General features: G+C 52.4%; 1 protein-coding gene and 1 long non-coding RNA gene across 8 annotated transcripts in view; one reads left to right on the top strand and one right to left on the bottom strand.

The window, feature by feature from the left end:
- XYLB (xylulokinase) overlaps positions 1-16,953 on the top strand; it is a 44,522-nt gene that overhangs the window by 5,739 nt on the left and 21,830 nt on the right. For 2 of the 7 annotated variants that reach the window (XM_043442323.1, XM_043442324.1), the window contains exons 4-12: positions 651-731; positions 2,967-3,053; positions 3,683-3,811; positions 4,592-4,657; positions 6,325-6,397; positions 8,454-8,572; positions 10,867-11,219; positions 12,215-12,296; positions 16,071-16,186. In XM_043442323.1, the coding sequence (XP_043298258.1) occupies positions 651-731; positions 2,967-3,053; positions 3,683-3,811; positions 4,592-4,657; positions 6,325-6,397; positions 8,454-8,572; positions 10,867-11,219; positions 12,215-12,296; positions 16,071-16,186 (1,106 nt within the window). Of the gene's footprint in view, positions 1-650; positions 732-2,966; positions 3,054-3,682; positions 3,812-4,591; positions 4,658-6,324; positions 6,398-8,453; positions 8,573-10,866; positions 11,220-12,214; positions 12,297-15,457; positions 15,499-16,070; positions 16,187-16,953 lie in introns of all 7 variants that reach the window. The other 5 variants (XM_043442326.1, XM_043442327.1, XM_043442325.1 and 2 more) reach the window with 5 other exon arrangements.
- On the bottom strand, positions 1,465-3,694 carry LOC122424506. The gene is made up of 3 exons (XR_006264455.1): positions 3,565-3,694; positions 1,743-1,821; positions 1,465-1,583 (listed from the first exon to the last, which is right to left on the bottom strand). It is a non-coding gene; the product is annotated as an uncharacterized LOC122424506 (long non-coding RNA).

Genomic DNA, 16,953 nt, shown 5'->3' with positions numbered 1-16,953 from the left:
TCTTAGCCACTGGACCACCAGGAAAGTCTCTGAAGCCTTGTTCTGATGGGAGCTTCAACTTTGCTCTTTGCTTCTCCATTGCAGTGAAGTCATATCAGTAATATGGTGCACTGAAAATGCAAATAAAAGAAACAAAAATTTGAGCCATCTGGTTTCGGCTCTTCCCGAATACTTGCGTGTGTGCTCAGTCCTGTCCGACTCTTTGCGACCCCGTGGACAGTAGCCCACCAGGCTCCCCTGTTCATGGAATTTCCCAGGCAAGAATACTGGAGTGGGTTGCCATTTCCTCCTCCAGGGGATCTTCCCAACCCAAAGGATTGAACTGGCATCTCCTGCATTGACAGGCGGATTCTTTACCACTGAGCCACCTGAGAAACCCTCCGGAATGTTTGGAAGTCACCAATTGGAGAGGCAAAATTTGAGGATTGCTGGTTTCTGATTCCATTTATTTAAAATATTTTTAGCATAGCTCACCCTTTTATTTGGTTGATGCCTACTCTTTTAATTGATGTACTCTAGTGCTTCCAAACCCTGAGTCATCCGTTCCTTCTTTATCTCCACTGACAGGGCAGGCACTTAAAATCCAGGCTTGTGCGTTACCTGGTTCCGTGGTTCAGGACAGTCATGGTGGATTCTGTGTTTCTTCTCAGGCTTTGGATGTCATCTTGGAGAAGATGAAGGCTTCGGGCTTTGACTTCTCTCAAGTCCTCGCCTTGTCTGGGGCGGGCCAGGTTTGTTTGCTCAGCCTCTGTCCGCAACATTAGGGGCGTCTGTCTTGGGCAGTGGTGCAGATGCTGAGGTGTTGGCCCCCCTCAAAGGAAGGTGCATGTCCTTGAGGGTCACTGCACATGTTTCGAGGCAGTGCAAATCCCTGTAGCTGTTTGACCTTGGAGGATGAAACAGAGGATCTGAGACAGTGCGTACAGTTAAATGTTGTACCGAAGAGGACACCGGGTAAGGAGGAACTGGATCCAGGTCCTCCAGGGGATGGAGGAAGCTTTTGACATGAATTTATTATGACTGTTTGAGGGCACACAATGGCTTTTCTCTTTTCTGGAAGTAAAAATAAAGTCAGAAATCATGCTGATAACGATAGAAGTGTAATAATGACAAAGAATATTGAACGCCAAGTGTATGCCAGGTGCGGTGCTGACCATTTTACCTGCGCTAACTCAGTCTTCCTAACAGTTGTACCAGGAGGTATCGTGCATGGTTAGCACAGGGGCTCCAGGTTTGATCCCTAGCTCTGCCATTTGCAAGCAGTGACCTGGGGCACGTTGTCCAGCTTTCTGGTGCCTCCATACTCTAGTCTGCCATGAGCTCAATGTGACTGTTAAATAGATAGGACAGTGTGAAAAAAAAACCCCAAGTTTTAGCTACTGTTTTTATTATCATTGCCATTTACACGGGGAAACGGAGGCACTGAGAGGTGATGTCACTTGTCCAAGGTCACGTAGCTGCTAGGAGGGGGAGTGAGGATTCCAGTCCATTGTTATCGTCTGAGTCACTCTGCCCCATGCTGGTTTAGCCCTCATTAGAGAGCGCTCACCAACTCTTCTGAAGATGCCTCTTCTTCCCCTGACCTGACAGAAGCGTATTGATTGTGTCCTTGTTCCACTAAGCAGAGGCCCTGGTGGTCTTGGCTGCATCCCTCAGCTGAACCCCCAGCCTGGACACCCTCTCCCTCCCACACGTCCCATCTGCCCCCTTGGCCAGGTATCCCAGGAACACCCGAAGCTTACCATTTCTCTGCCTGAGCGCTCCATCTTGCCCCAGCTGTCCTCCTTCTGTGCCCTTTCTCAGGGAGTTGTCCCTCTCCACCTGGGACCACAACCCAAGGGTCACCCTTGATTCCTCCGTCCTCCTGCCCCCACATTCCAAGGGGTCCCCGAATCCTGCTCATTTGTACCTGACTCCCGAATCTCCCACCTCTTCTCCAACTCCACCTCTGTGGCCCCAGGCCTGGTACCCACTGTTTCTCTGGGCCTCTGTTCCACCTCCCTGCCTCCAGCCTACCTTCTCCAGGACTCTCACAAGCCCTTTCATCCATTCTCTCTGGCCATCCAGAGTCCTCACCAGCCCAAGATAAAACCCAGCCTCCCGAGCATGGATGTCAAGGGGTAGGCTGCCACCTCCCCATCCAGTCCCTTCTTCCCCCACCCGAACCTCAGGTTCCTTCCCTGCACATGCCAGCCGCTCTCAACCGCAGTTACCCTCTTCATGGAGCACCCCTGCACCCAACTCTGGGATCCTTTCCTAGTCATCATATCCACGTCTACGCACGTACACCCCCAGCTGGCTAGACTCCCCTGTGTTCCCGCAGCCCTGCCACTGCCCTTCACAGGGTTTTTTTGGCTGCGTCCGAGTTGTAGCATGCGGGATCTTATGTTGCAATGCAAACTATCTAGCTGTGGCCCATGGGCTTAGTTGCTCCGTGGTAAGTGGGATCTCGGTTCCCTGACCAGGGATCGAACCCATGTCCCCTGCATTGCAAGGTGGATTCTTACCCACTGGACCACCGGGGAAATCCCTTAATAGAGTTTTGTAATTGTCCACTGTGTCTTTTTCCCTGACTGAACTCTAGTATCCTTTAGAATAGGGACGGTACTACCCAGCCATCTGTCCTATCCTGGCGTGATCTAGGTGATAAGTCAGCGTTTGTTGACTGAGTAGTGGTAAATGAGTAAATGAGTGCGTGTCAGATGATATTCAAAGCAATATATTTAAATACAGTTTTACAAAGGCATCAACATCTAGACCCATAATTCTTTGTTCCTCCATGTTTTGAGGTGGACAGGGCAGAGTTCCTCCTCATATTATAGAAATGAAAACCAAGTCTCATAAAGGTGATGAGCTCTGTTACTTAGAAGTACTGGGGCGGACTCGGAGTCCGGTTCTTTGGCGTGTAGTCTGGGGTCTTCCCGGTCTCCAGGAGGCTGACACGGGCTTGGGTTTTCCCTTGGCAGCAACATGGAAGCGTATACTGGAAGACGGGGGCCGGCCAGGTGCTGACAAGCCTGTCACCGGACCTTCCGCTGCGTGAGCAGCTACAGGTGACTATGGCTGGCTTGTGGGAGGCTGAGAAACTTCTGAGGGAGGTGGTAGGGAAGAAGGGCCCCGAGCTCCGTAGGTCCTGAAGCCTCGGGCTTTGGGGCATCGTCAGGGGTGTGGGAAGATGGCTGAGCAGCAGTCCTGTGAGCGTGGCCTGCCATGCACACCCCTGTGGTCGGGACAAAGGCTCGGGTGCTCACCGCCCTCATCACGTGGGGCCCTTGCAGTCCAGCACGACTCTGGCAAGCCCCCTGCTCAGAAAACTCCCCCAGGGACCTAGTGTTTCCCCTGGTGCTGCTAAGGCAAGCTCTGGCTTCTCCTCTTCTCCCAAGCTCCACGTGCCCCGGCCAGCCTGCCCTAGGCTGCAGCTTGGGCCCCCCGCCACCCCCTTGCCGTCTCTCGTGTTGCCTGTGGTGCTCAAGTATGCTCACCAGAACCTTCTACCTAGAGCTTTCTGGGGAAAGACCCCCCCTCCACCCAGGCCAGACCAAGGTTTGGACGTGAATGGCTTACCCACGGGTCTTCCAAGGTCACGTCCAGGGAAGAGACGTCTGCTTCATACCTGCTGTGCTGGGCAGGGTGGCCCCCAGGGTCAGCAGGCGGAGCTCACGCCCATGCTCCTTCTTTCCAGGCCTGTTTCTCCGTCAGCGACTGCCCGGTGTGGATGGACTCCAGCACCGCGGCCCAGTGCCGCCAGCTGGAGGCCGCCGTGGGCGGGGCCCGGGCCCTCAGCCGCCTCACCGGCTCCCGCGCCTACGAGGTGATCTGGGGACAGGGGCTGGGCCAGGAGGAAGACCTGATTGCCGGCCCTGGTCCCTTCTCCCTGGGGGTCTGGGAGGACACGCTGGTGACCGGCCCCTGTGGGCATCGTGGGAGGCCGTGTGGCTGCTGCCCCGGGGAGCCAGGCCCGGGCACTCTGGCCTGCGGTTCTGAGCTAGACCCTCTGCACTGCCCGTCCAGCGAGGGCAGGCCTGCTAATGCTGCTCCCAGGTCAGAGCTGAGCTGTGTCTGTGGGTGGTAATGGCGCCTCGATCTCAGCCTCTCTGACTTGGAGATACAAGGAGCACTTACATTTTGGGTAGTTTTGAAGCTGAAAGGAGTCAGTGCTTACAGGCACTTGGTGCAGTTCCTGGGAAAGAAAAAAAAAAAAAAATTGAGTACCTCTTTCCTGTTGGCTTCAGCCGCAGTCCCACCCCCTCCCACAGGATGGCTGCTGTTGGCTTAGCTAGGATCGTGCCATCCTCCCTGGAGTAGAGGTTCTGGGGATAAGACCGGCCCTATTTGGGCCACCTGAGGTAGGAAGGGTGTGGGTTAGGAAAATACATGAGTCCCCTGCATGGGCGCCTTCGGTCAGAGCAGACATCCTGCCACGTGAGAAGCGAGATTATTACTAAGGGTGTTCAACAGACATCACACATTTCCAGATTTCAGAAACCTTCCTAAGCTCTTATTCGGAGCCTGCTGTGCTAACTCTGTACTTTATGGAGTTGATCATTCTCCACAGGACATGGGTTTTTAAGCACTTGCACTCTTTCTCCAGCGATTTACAGGAAACCAGATTGCAAAGATTTGCCAGCAGAACCCCGAGGCCTACTCACGCACAGAGGTTGGTTAAACGTTCCTCTTTGATTACAAGTCAGGGTCGAATTCTTTCTGTAATTTTGCATAAATATACATCTCATGTACATGGGCTAAAAACATTGATGAGCGGACATGAAAAATGATATATATTCAATTTGCTTTTATTCTCATTGTCAGGCTTTTTCCAAAGAGGAAGGAAAGAACGGAATTGTAGGAAAGGAAAGTCAGAGACTCTCCTGACAAGAGGGTAGAGGTCAGGGTCAGAATGGGAGCAGGGGGCCTGGTGTGTTCCGGGGACCAGCTGATTGGATCTGGGTGCCCTTCATCTCTGTCTCCTCAATTTCCTGGGCTTCCCTGGTGCGTCAGGCAGTAAAGAATCTGCCTGCAGTGCAGGAGACCTGGGTTTGATACCTGGATCAGGAAGCTCCCCTGGAAAAGGAAATGACAACATACTCCAGTATTCTTGCCTGGAGAATCCCATGGACAGAGGAGCCTGGTGGGCTATAGTCTGTGGGGCTGCATAGGGTTGGACCCGACTAAGCGACCAACACTTTTACTTTTGGGCTCACTATCCTGTCGTTGATGCAGATTGCCTAACAGGCGCTTGATAGGCTTGGAGTCTCTGTTTTCTTAGGAAATTTGTAAACCCGGACCAGTGTGTCTCTAGCTGTGGCCCTTCAACACCAGAACCTGTATCCCAGGAACCCAGGTTCCATTCCTTGAGCCACAGTTGCTGAAAGCCGGAACTTAATGCCACCTGAGGGGCAGCTCAGTGGCCTGGCGTCTCTAAGTAACTAGAAAATGATGGGCTTGTGTTAAACCATACTGCTTTTTTAATCTTAACATGCAGTTTACTATTTAGTGAGTCAAAGTTCCAGATTATTCTGCAGTGTTAGCCATTGATGAAGTGGACGGGATGATAAAAATTCTCCAGAGTCTGTGTGTAGAAGAGGTGGCTCGATTGTGAACAGGAGGGGATGGCATTCTCTGCGCTGGTCCACGTGCCTGTGATTCCCATGTGGGACAGACCCTCCGGGTGACATTTGAAATCAATTATCAGTTCCTGCCTTTCATGTTTGGGGTCTCTGGCTTCCAAAGGGGACGGCTTTCACTTCTACTCATTCTGAACTCCTGAGACGGTCTTGCTTGGCTCTGAATTCTGTGGCCATACATCTACTTCCTCTGTGAATAAAGGCCATAGAAATGGAGGAAGGAAATCAGGGCACCACACTCCCCGGCATATGGATTCCGGTGAAAACTGCCTTCCCTCAGGCTGGCTTCTTCATAGGGTTTTGTTTCCGTTGTTTGGCTGCGCTGCGAGGCTTGTGGGCTTCTTAGTTCCCTGACCAGGGATTGAACCCAGGCCCCCAGCAGGGAAAGCCCGGAATCCTTACCTCTAGGCCACCAGGGGACTCATTTTTTCCCTCTGTCGTTGTGAACCTGGCCGTTTTATGACTTGTCAGAAACCGCGGAGCGAGGGGCTTTCCTAAGGAGTCACCGCGTGGTGTTCCAGCCACTCAAAGTGCCCTGCGAGACGAGGGATCCTCCGTCCTCTCACTGCTGGGGCATCTTGCTCCAAGTTTCTACTTCCCTCCCCAACTTCAGGCTCTCGTCCTGTTGTGTGTGTGTCACAGGTAGTCAGCTGTTCATGAAGGTGAGTCATAAATCTCCCTGTACCTTTCTCTTTCGCAGAGGATTTCCTTGGTCAGCAGTTTTGCGGCTTCTCTCTTCCTTGGGTCTTACTCCCCTGTGGACCACAGTGATGGTGAGTCTTCAGCGTCCAGGGATGGGCCGGGTGCGCGGCAGCGCGAGCCTTGTCCAGTCTTCCATCCCTACTGTCTGTTGCCAAGAAGGGAGTGTGTTAGTTAGCTTCTGCGGGTAACAGATGACCCCAGTGCTTTGCAGCTGAGGGCCATCAATGCATATTATCTCACAGAGTTTCTGAAGGTCAGGAATCAGGGAGTGGCTTGACTGGATGCTTCTGGCTCTGGGTCTCTGAGGAAGTGGCAGTCAAGCTGGCCTCCAGCATTGCAGTCACCTAAAGGCTCGACTGGGGTTGGAGGATCCACTTCCAGGCCACACACGTGGCTGTTGGCCGGAGGTCTCAGTTCCTTGTCCCAACCCCCCCAACACCACCATTTGGGAACTAGATTTCACCCCAAGGGAAGGGTAAGAGAGACAGCAGCCAAGCAGAAGCTGCAGAGTCTTTTACGTGCTAATCTTGGGAGTGACGTAGGTCACTCTCCCTGTCCCTGGTCACACAGACCTCTGGGTACCAGAAGAAGGGACCACAAATGGTGTGAACACGAGGACTGGGGGATGAACAGGCACCGTCTTGGAGCCTGGCTCCCTCAGAAGTTATATTTTGAAGTTCTTGTTCACATTTGGAGAACTCAGGAGAGTGATGAGCTTCTGGAATCAAAGCCCTGACAAAAATAAACGCAGGTGATGCCAGTGAGGAAGGAGAGCTGGGAGGAGCTTGCTGAAGGAGCTCTGGGTTGAGGCTAGAGCGGAAGGAGGGCCCAAGGAGGCAGAGCAAGAGCCCAGGCCTGCGAGAGTGACCTCAGGAGACCCTTGGGACACTCCGAGTTTCTGGGAGTTCAGCTGAAGTGTCTGAGTGCGTCGTGTGCCAGACACTAGTTTAGTTTGCAAGGAGAGAGAGTGAAGTGACTCAGGAGTGGTCCCCAAGCTTTGCTCACAATCTGGAGAAGAAAAGCTTCCTCCCGCACAGGAGCCCAGCTCCTTGGAGCTCAGGCCGGCAGAGTGCTACACGTGGAGCAGCCTGTTCCCACCAGTGTTCTCCACACTCAGCGGGGCTGCTGATTGCTGCCAGAGAAAGTTCCATCGCTGCTCTGGACATTACTGAGCTCCACCCGTTCCCCTCACTGTCGCCTTGGAAGTCACCTACTAATTTACCAGTTGTCTAACCGTCTCACATGGGGACAGGGCTGCAGCAGCACCCAGCCCGCTGGTCTGCCTCCTCCTGGACCCCAGGGAGAGGGCCGTCCACCTGTGCTCTGGATTCTCCCCACTCTTCATCCTCAGGAGAAGTAGATTATTTTAGGGAAGAGTTAGCTGATCACCAGGGCTTCCCTGTTGGCTCAAAGGTAAAGAATCTGCCCGCAGTGCAGGAGACCGACCTGGGTTTGATCTCTGGGTCAGGAAGTTCCCCTGGAGAATGGTATGGCTCCCCACTCCAGTATTCTTGCCTGGAGAATTCTATGGACAGAGGAGCCTGGCAGGCTACAGTCCCTGGGATCGCAGAGTCAGATACGACAGAGTGACTTTGACACACACATAGCTGATCTTAGTGATGAATATGAGGAAGTTTAGAGGCGCATGAGAGCATCCCCCGAAAGGTTAGATGCGATTGAGAAATCCCACATCAGTGCCAGGGCTGCCTCAGAGCCTTGAACCCCAGGGAATACTCAGAGCCATCCCAGATGCTGCTGCTGGGAGCTGCCCTCCCCCCGCCAGGTCTTAGAGAACCAGAGGCCCCCTGCAGAGTGACCCAGAGCCATTGTATACATTCCATCAGGGAAGAGCTCCAGGTACAGGTCTGCGGTGAGAATGATCCGCTCTTGGCTAGATTTGTGCATTTTTACAAAAGTTTTTTTAAAGATTTCTCTCAGAACTTCCCTGGCAGTCCAGTGGTTAAGACTCCACACCGCCAATAGAGGGAGCGCGGGTTTGCTCTTTAGCCGAAGAACTAAGACCCCCTCATGCCACAAGCTGTGGCCCAGAATTTGGGGAAAAAATGAAGAAAGGACACATTAAAAAAATTTTTTTGTGTTTTCCTTCTTGTATCCTTCCTTCCTTAGGTTCTGGAATGAATTTGCTGCAGATTCAGGACAAAGTCTGGTCACAGGCTTGCCTTGGAGCCTGCGCGCCTCGCTTGGAGGAGAAGCTTGGCCGGCCAGTGCCATCCTGCTCCGTTGTGGTAGGTCCCCTGCCCGGCGGCGAGGCTCACCGGGGAGCTGGTTTGCTGCTGGGGAAGTGGTATAGTACACACACGCACCCACCACCCCCCACACACATCCACCCGTTTACACAAGGGCACGCACACATGGGCCTTTGTCTAGCACAAGGTAAGTAGTTGACATGAGTCAGAGAAATGTCTGGATCCCTGCCTTGCACTCAGATGCTGAGGCCCAGTTGCAGATTCCTGCCTCGAGGCAGGGGTGAGGGGGTGAGGGGGTTGGGGAGTGGACTTTGGAAAATTGCACCCTGGAAAATAATTAGAATGGGAAAAGGACTGAAGGCATGTGTTCTGGGTGATTGCACTCCTTAGGAAAAAATGCACAAGATGGAAATTTAAGGGATAGGGACCGCCACTGAAGCTTGGGGCAGGCAGTCTGGAGAAAATAAAAAGAAGTGCCAATGATCTGGGGAGAGCATGGGCCTCGGAGACACACTGTCTGGGGTGGAATTGGGCTCTGCTGCTAACCGCCTTTGTGACCTTGTGCCTCAGTTTCCTAGTCGCTTCCACTGTTTCTGGAACAGCAGGAATACTGCTACTTTCTATCTGTCAGGCTGTTGTGCAGAATGAATGAGGTGATACATTTAATGTACTTAAGATGGTGCTTGGTCCCAGGGCTAATATGAAGAGCACTTGGGACAGCCACATGCAGAAGAATGAGACCGAACCACTGTCTTACTCTAGATAGAGAAATTAATCTATAATGGATTAAAGGCTTGAATCTAAGATTTGAAACTGTGAAACTCTGGGAAGAAAACCGGTGGTTAGCTCCTTGATACTCATCTTGGCAGAGGTTTTTTTGCATTTGAAACTAAAAGCAGGGGGCTTCCCATCGTGGCCCCGTGGCTAAGATGGCACACTCCCAATGAAGGGGGCCCAGCTTCAAACCTGGTCAGGGAACCACATCCCACCTGCCACAGCTAAGAGTTTGCATGCCACCAAAACGAAGATTGAAGATCCAGCGTGCTGCAACTAACACTTGGCGTAGACTAATAAATATTAAGAAAAAAACCCTAAAAGCAGAGGCAACTAAAGCGAACTCAACAAGTATAACTACCGCAAAATGAAAAGCTTCTGCACAACAAAGGAAACCATTAACAAAGTGAAAAGGCAACCTACCAACTGGGAGAAAATATCTGCAAAATCTATATCTGCTTCCCTAGTGGCTCAGATGATACAAAATCCACCTGCAGTGTGGGAGAGCTGGGTCCAGTCCCTGGGTGGGGAAGATCCCCAGGAGGAGGGCATGGCAACCCACTGTAGTATTCTTGCCTGGAGAATCCCATGGACAGAGGAGCCTGGCAGGCTATAGTCCACAGGGTCTCAAAGAGTCAGACAGGACTGAGCGACTAAGCACACATATCTGATAAAGGGAACAAATCAGTGAAAGAACTTTGACCATCAGCACCCATATTCAGAATAGCCACTGGCTGTCCATGCTCTGGTTTCTCCTAGTTGGCCAGCTGAGTTCTCGGCTACGCCCTGCACTCGGCCATTTGGTGGGAAGCACCTGCCCCACCCCAGAACAAGTGGGAGCGCTGGGTGGGGCAGAGCGTTAGCTGTGAGGGAGACCAGGGCACGAGGAGAACCAGGCTACCACGAGTGCCTCCTGTTGGCAGTTCCAGCCACGGAAACACTTTTCTATCAACAGTGAGCAGCTGAAAACAGCCTTTGCCGCCATGAGCGAAATGTCAGAGCCAGATCGTCATCATCATCCCGAGGGTGGGGTTCCCAGGTGGCTCAGTGGTAGAGAACCCTCCTGCCGATGCAGGAGACCTGGGTTTGATCCCTGGGTCAAGATGATCCCCTGGAGGAGGAAATGGCAACCCCCTCCAGTATTCTTGCCTGGGATAGAATGACCATGGGATCATAAAGAGTCAGACGCGACCGAGCCCACACGTATCTCGCAGAGGGTGCCGTGAAGCCAGCGCGCAGAGCTAAGGGTGTCCTGCCCCATAGAAGCAGGAAGGAAAGAAGGAAGGGCGAAGAGAAAGCAGCCCAGCCTCTGGGGCTGGTATTGCACTCGGCTCTTCGTTTCCAGTCAATGGAGAGCGGTGTTTTGTCCACAGCAGCCAGCTTTGTTTGCCTTCCACCAAGAACACATGCCTCCGAGAGGGGCCTCGCGCAGACACGAGCAGCTTGAGGAGCAGAAAAGAACTGATTTGGAAAAGTGTGTTTTCATTTGAAACATATGTACCCACGTGATGGGGGGAAACAAGCAAAATTCATGTTTTCTGTCATCTCTTTTTCTGAAGGTGGTGCCCAGATGGCTTCCTCTCCTTGTCTGCAGGAAAATTTGTGGAGATGTCATGCAGCGACGCCTCCGCCTCGCAACCTCCCAGCCCCCCTTTTCCGCCAGCAGTCATGGCCTCTCGTGTCCCTTGGCGGCCGCCTGCCTGAGCTGGAGCTCATTTCCCTCTTCTGCCCTGGGGCCTTCTGGAATTCTGCACCTGTGCCCTGCCAGCCTGGAGGATCGGGGAGTTAACCCCCCACACACACCTTTCTCCTGCGAGGAGCTGTGGCGAGCTGCTCCCTGTCCCACCCCCAAGAGGACAGCCTGCCTCAAATGCTGCCCACAGCCAGCTCCGGCTCCCCAGAGTACCCTTGGGTGGACTTTCACCCCTTCCGTTTCATTCTTCCAACCCCCACCCTCATTTCCTGGGGTGATTTCCCCAAATAAGCCACCTGCACAAGCCCTGACTCAGACTGTTCTCTGAGACAACCCAGGACAAGACATTTATCTCCCAGGCTTTATTCTCATGGAAATCCGAAATTTTGTTGGATGGAGCAAAATGGTCTTCCCAGACACTGGGAAATCCCTTTTTAAAAAAATTTTTTGCCTGTGCCACTGGGCACGTGGAACCTTAGTTCCTCAACCGGGGATCGAACTCACGCTTCCTGCAGTGGAAGGGTAGAGTCTTAACCACCGGACCACTAAGGAAGTCCCAGGAAATCTCATCATTTATTTAAAATTTTTGGAACTAAGAGAAAGACAGGGAAAGCTGAAGGTGGCAGGGGGAGGGGGAGCTTTCTTTTCATAACTATGCTTTTTAAAGACTGTAGGTCTGTCTAGAAGGTATCCCTGCCTTCTGATCCCACAGGAAGTCTCGAAGGGGCCCTGAGAGCCTGGTGGAGGCTCCTCTCCCACACCGCCTTTCCTTGGTTTATTTTCTTTAGAACGTTGACCTCCGTGCATGCATGTCTGATTGCTCATGATCTGATTGCCGGGCTGGTAGAGCATGTGTGTAAGGCATTATCTACTTCCACGAGTTTGTTTAATGATTTTCTCCTCTCATTTACTTATATTTAATGCAACATCCAGAATTTGGAGCTTACAAAGCAAGCCCACGTTGGTGACTGTTTTGTTCTAGCTGCCTTGACTCAAAATCAAACAAGCGTGCCTTGAGGCAGTGGGACAACTTCATGTTCATGGTCCCAGCCCCGTGCTGGGCTCCTCTGGTGTTCTGTGAACAGGATGTCCCGGCTGTGATGAGCCTCTTGGCCTCGCCCAGGCCTGTTGCTTTCCCGTGGCCTGAAGGGTGGGCAGCTGTGCCAAGCAGGTGGGATTTGCTTCTACAGAACGCACTTGCTTTCTCTCCTCAGGGAGCCATCTCTTCCTACTTTGTCCAGCGCTATGGGTTTCCTCCAGGATGCAAAGTGGTGGCCTTCACTGGGGACAACCCAGGTGAGTACCTCTTGGGACTTCACACCCCCAGAAGCCTGCCTTGGTCCTTGCTGGACACTGGCAAATGCCAACCAACCTCCTGGGGAAGCTGGTCTGGCAGGCCCTTTCTCCGTGGCCACCTACCCCCCTGCTGACCTGGACTCTGACTCCTTGTCCCTGCCCCGCCTTGGCCCTGGCTGTACCCACAAGAGCCACCCAGGGCTGCCCAGCAAGGTGAGAACTGATCAGTGGAGGAAGACAGTCAAGCCCACCCTCCCTGACCTGCCTTTTCTGTTCCAAAGTAAACATCTCAGTTCCTCCATCTCTTCCTCCAGTACCCAGCATTAAGACTCTGACCCCTTTTTTGACCTATTGTTGCTTAGTCACTCATTCATGTCTGACTTTGTGACGCCATGGACTGCAGCACGCCAGGCTTCCCTGTCCTTCACCATCTCCCAGAGCTTGCTCAAACTCATGTCCATTGAGTCAGTGATGTAGGTACAGCTTACTCCTCATCGAAGCCTCTTGTCTCCTCTTCCTCCTTCTCTTCTCTGGGGTTTCCCCACAGGTCTCTCAAGGAAGGCCAAGTGGCCACAGACTGCAGCCCATCACCACACCCCTGCAGCTCTTTTCCTAATGAGCCACCAAATCAGGGTTGATGGATAGAGTAAACACAAATAGAATAAATGCAAATACAATACCAACATGAATTCAGAGAAAGGTCAAATGATGAGGTAGGATAAGTGTGTCCCAGGCATTATTTGAACTTCAGAAAACAAATGCTTTCTCAGTGTGTGTCCCAAGTATTATTTCTCTGAAATTGAAACGTGACTGAATGCCCTGTATTTTATCTGGCAACTCTATGCCAAATCGCCACCCTATGCAGCCATTCCTGCTCTAAGAAAGCGCGCCTGAGGTGCACATGAAAGGATTTGGGCTGCTTTGTGGGTGGAGGCTGGGGTGTGGCTTCAGCCTGTCCCCTGGCTTTCACACCCACAGCCTCCCTGCACTTACCTCCTACTGGTTATGCAGATGAGGATGTGGACGGCAAAAATAAAATAAAAAGAGACACTTGTGCTTAGAACTGGAGCTGTGTCCCTAAGAATGGAGCTGAAGGTCTTGTTAAAATGCACTCATCCTTACAGTGTGTTGTGTGTTAAGTCGCTTCAGTTGTCTCTGACTCTTTGTGACGCTCTGGACTGTAGCCCGCCAGGCTCTTCTGTCCATGGAATTCTCCAGGCATGAATACTGGAGTGGGTTGCCATTTCCTCTTACAGGGGATCTTCCCAACACAGGGGCTGAACCCGTGTCTCATGTCTCCTGCATTGGCAGGTGGATTCTTTACCGCTAGCGCCACCTGGGAAGCCCTTCATCATAATGATGATATTAAATTCCATATTTCCTGCAGTATCTATGTGTACTTTTGTGATCAGGAGAAAAAAACAGTGAAGTTGCCATTACTACTGTTTCTGTCCCCAGTATAAATAACACTCGTGCTCCGAGGTCTGCTCTGGGCCTGTCTGCTTTGAAGCTGGGGGTGCGTGAGCATGTCCCTGCTACCGTGAGGTTGCATCAGTGTCCTGGCTGTGTCCCCCCCCTTCTAGGGTTGTCTGTTTTGTGTATATTAATGTGTATATGTTAATTCCAACCTCCTAATTTATCCCCTCTCCCCTTTCCCGTTTGGTAACCGTGAGTCTTTCTAGAGAAATGTATATTCTTTTGCCTACTCTATCAACTAGAAGAATGTCAGGGAAAATAATGGGCCTGCTTTTTTACCACTGAAGCGTGAGCTTCTGGGCATGTTTGAGAGGGAATGACAAAGCAGCAGCTTTTTGAACCTTCCTTTGGGGCTTTGCTTTCAGGTTGAATTTTGGAAGTATCAGGCAGGTAGCCCTCAGCCAGTCCCTCCCTAAGTCTGACCTTCACTTTCCTGCTGCCTTAAATAATGTGTTAGTCTTACGCTTTTTTCTTATATACAAGGGATACCTCTTAGTTGCAGAAACAAATTTTAAGTACTGACAGACCAAAGGAAGAATGTAAAAAAATCATCCATGATCGCTTAATCCAGAGATAACCACAGTTAAAATTTTGAGGACTAGTCCTTCTAACTTTCTTTTTCTGTGCCCATAAATACACATTTTAATCAACCAAGGCAGGATTTTTGTGAACTTCATTCGTGGTTGTCTTGGGTTCCACTGTTGTGGCATTTACTTTGCCAGTCTCCCTCGGATGGAAGTGGGAAGTGAGATAGGAGTGGCTTCTAGCATTTAGACAGTGCAGACATTGTCCTGTCCCCTGTCCCGGAGGGATAAGCTCTTAGAGGTGGGATTCCTGGGTCCAGAGCTCTGACACGCTGGTGTATCAGTGAGCAAGGCAGATAAACAAGCTGTCATTGGCCTCATGTCAAAGGGAACAGTCAATATAATCTTGCCCTTTCCTTCCCAACTGAGGTGGGGGAAAGCCCCATACTCTGACCTCACCTTTGTCTTTCTTGGCCTCGTGTATCCTAACAGTGGGTGGGGAGTGTGGATCCCACTAGATGCAGCTTCTGAGCCCAAATCAGAGACCTGGAGCACAGAAACCCCAGCCTCTGGCCTTTGTTGTTGTCTTCAGTCCCTCAGTCTGACTTTTTGTGAGCCCATGGACTGCGGCACACCAGGCCTCCCCGTCCCTCCCTATCTCTTGGAGTTTGCCCACGTTCATGTCTGTTGAATTGGTGATGCCATCCAACCATCTCATTCTCTGTCGCCCTCTTCTCCTTCTGCCTTCAGTCTTTCCCAGCATCAGGGTCTTTTTCAGTGAGTCAGTTTTTTGCATCAGGTGACCTAAGTATTGGAGCTTCATCTTCAGCATCAGCCCTTCTAATGAATATTCAGGGTTGATTTCTTTTAGAGTTGACTGGTTTGATCTCCTTGCTCTCTAAGGGACTCTCAAGAGTCTTCTTCAACACCACAGTGCAAAAGCATCAGTTCTTCGGTGCTCAGCCTTCTATATGGTCCAACTCTCACCTCCTGGCCTTTGGGGCGTCCTTGGCCCTCATCTCACCCTGTTCCTGCCTCTCTCTCAGCTTGTAGGCTGGGGTTGGAGGTGGGGGCCTCACTCCTATCTGAGGGAGGTGACTGGTTTGCTAAGTGGCTCCCTTGTGACCTCCAGCTAACCACAGGCTCCCCTCCCGTTCTCAGCATCGCTGGCAGGCATGAGGCTGGAGGAAGGTGACATTGCGGTAAGGTGACCTCTGCTTCCCAGAGGCAGGGTCAGCTCCTTCTGCCCCAGGGGACGAGGGTACTGGGTGTCAGCAGCATCCTCTCAGTGGGGCATCCAGGTCAAAAGGCAGCCGAGGGAGGGGAGAGGGAGACCCAGGCCCCAGGACCTGCCCACAGCTCCTCTCTTAGAAGGTCAGTTGCCTGTGCTGAGTAGACGGGTCCCCTGCCTGCCTTAATAGTGAGCATAGTGGCAGAAGGCTCAGACCTCGGGCCAGAGGGCTGTGAGCCCTCCAGGCAATAAAGACATAACCCAGACCCTTCTGCTTCTAGTGGGAAACCAGTCATCATCCAATCCTTGACTTAGAGGTAGTTGTAGTAAGTTCTAGAAAAACAGCCCGCGGAATTCATGCTAGCTCGAATTCGGGGAGCTGACTTTGGATTTTGGTGTGGGAGGGTCAGCAGAGGTTTCTCTGAATAAATGGCGTTTAATCCAAGGATCTGCAGCCTGGACAGTGAAGCGAGGAGGGGGTCAGGGCGCCTCTGCTGGAGTGGCAGAGACAGAGCCGCCTCACTTCTGCCTGTCTCTCTCCAGGTCAGCCTGGGCACCAGCGACACGCTGTTCCTCTGGCTGCAGGAGCCCACGCCCGCCCTGGAAGGCCACATCTTCTGCAACCCGGTTGACCCCCAGCACTACATGGCGCTCCTGTGGTAGGCGGGGGGTGGGGGAGGAGGTGTGGGCAGGGCCGGCACCACATGGAGCCCCCGGGGCATTCCACTGAGCAGGCTCTGGGGGCACTGGAGACCCCAGGGACTCACTGGGTCTTGCTGAGAGCAGAATGGGTGTGAGGCTGGGGTGGGGGGAAGCACCCAGGACCTGAAGTCTCTCCCAAGCCCAGGTACAAACTCCATCCCCAACACTTGTATTGTGTGTGGCCTGAGGCAGACCCCAGAGCATATCTTAGCCACACTTTGCCCATCAAATGGGAGGAACAAGAGGTTTACTTCATAGTGATGTTATGGTGTGTCTGGCACATGGTGGACCTTCAACCAATGGTAGTAAGGACCTCCTGCCTCCTGACAGTTCTCATGAAACGGATCTGTTCTGCACCTTCCAAACAGGCATTTGGAGACCTGCTGGAAGCTACCAAGGGAAGGTTAGCCTTTAAGCTCCAGGAACCCCTGGAGAATATGTAGGTCTAGTAAGTCTGGCCAGTTCTGCCCATTGTCCAGAGGGTACAATGTGCTGAAACCCCAACTCTGTCTCTTCCTGGGACTCTTTTGTGGCAACCTCCTGTGTAAACAGAGCCCCCAAGGACAAGTGCATTTTCTGGTGACTCCGGGGGAGGTGCCCTGGGCTTGCTACAGGAGGCGGAACCTCAGATCCCTGCTGCGTACTGGCTGGGGTGGGGTCCAGCCTGACCTGCGGCGCCTCTACCTGGGACTCTTCCCCAAAGCCCGTGGGTCCACTCAGATCG

The sequence above is a fragment of the Cervus canadensis genome, chromosome 22 (assembly GCF_019320065.1).
Source record: "Cervus canadensis isolate Bull #8, Minnesota chromosome 22, ASM1932006v1, whole genome shotgun sequence".
Taxonomy (NCBI): Eukaryota; Metazoa; Chordata; class Mammalia; order Artiodactyla; family Cervidae; genus Cervus; species Cervus canadensis.
This window is presented reverse-complemented; position numbering and strand designations above follow the sequence as displayed.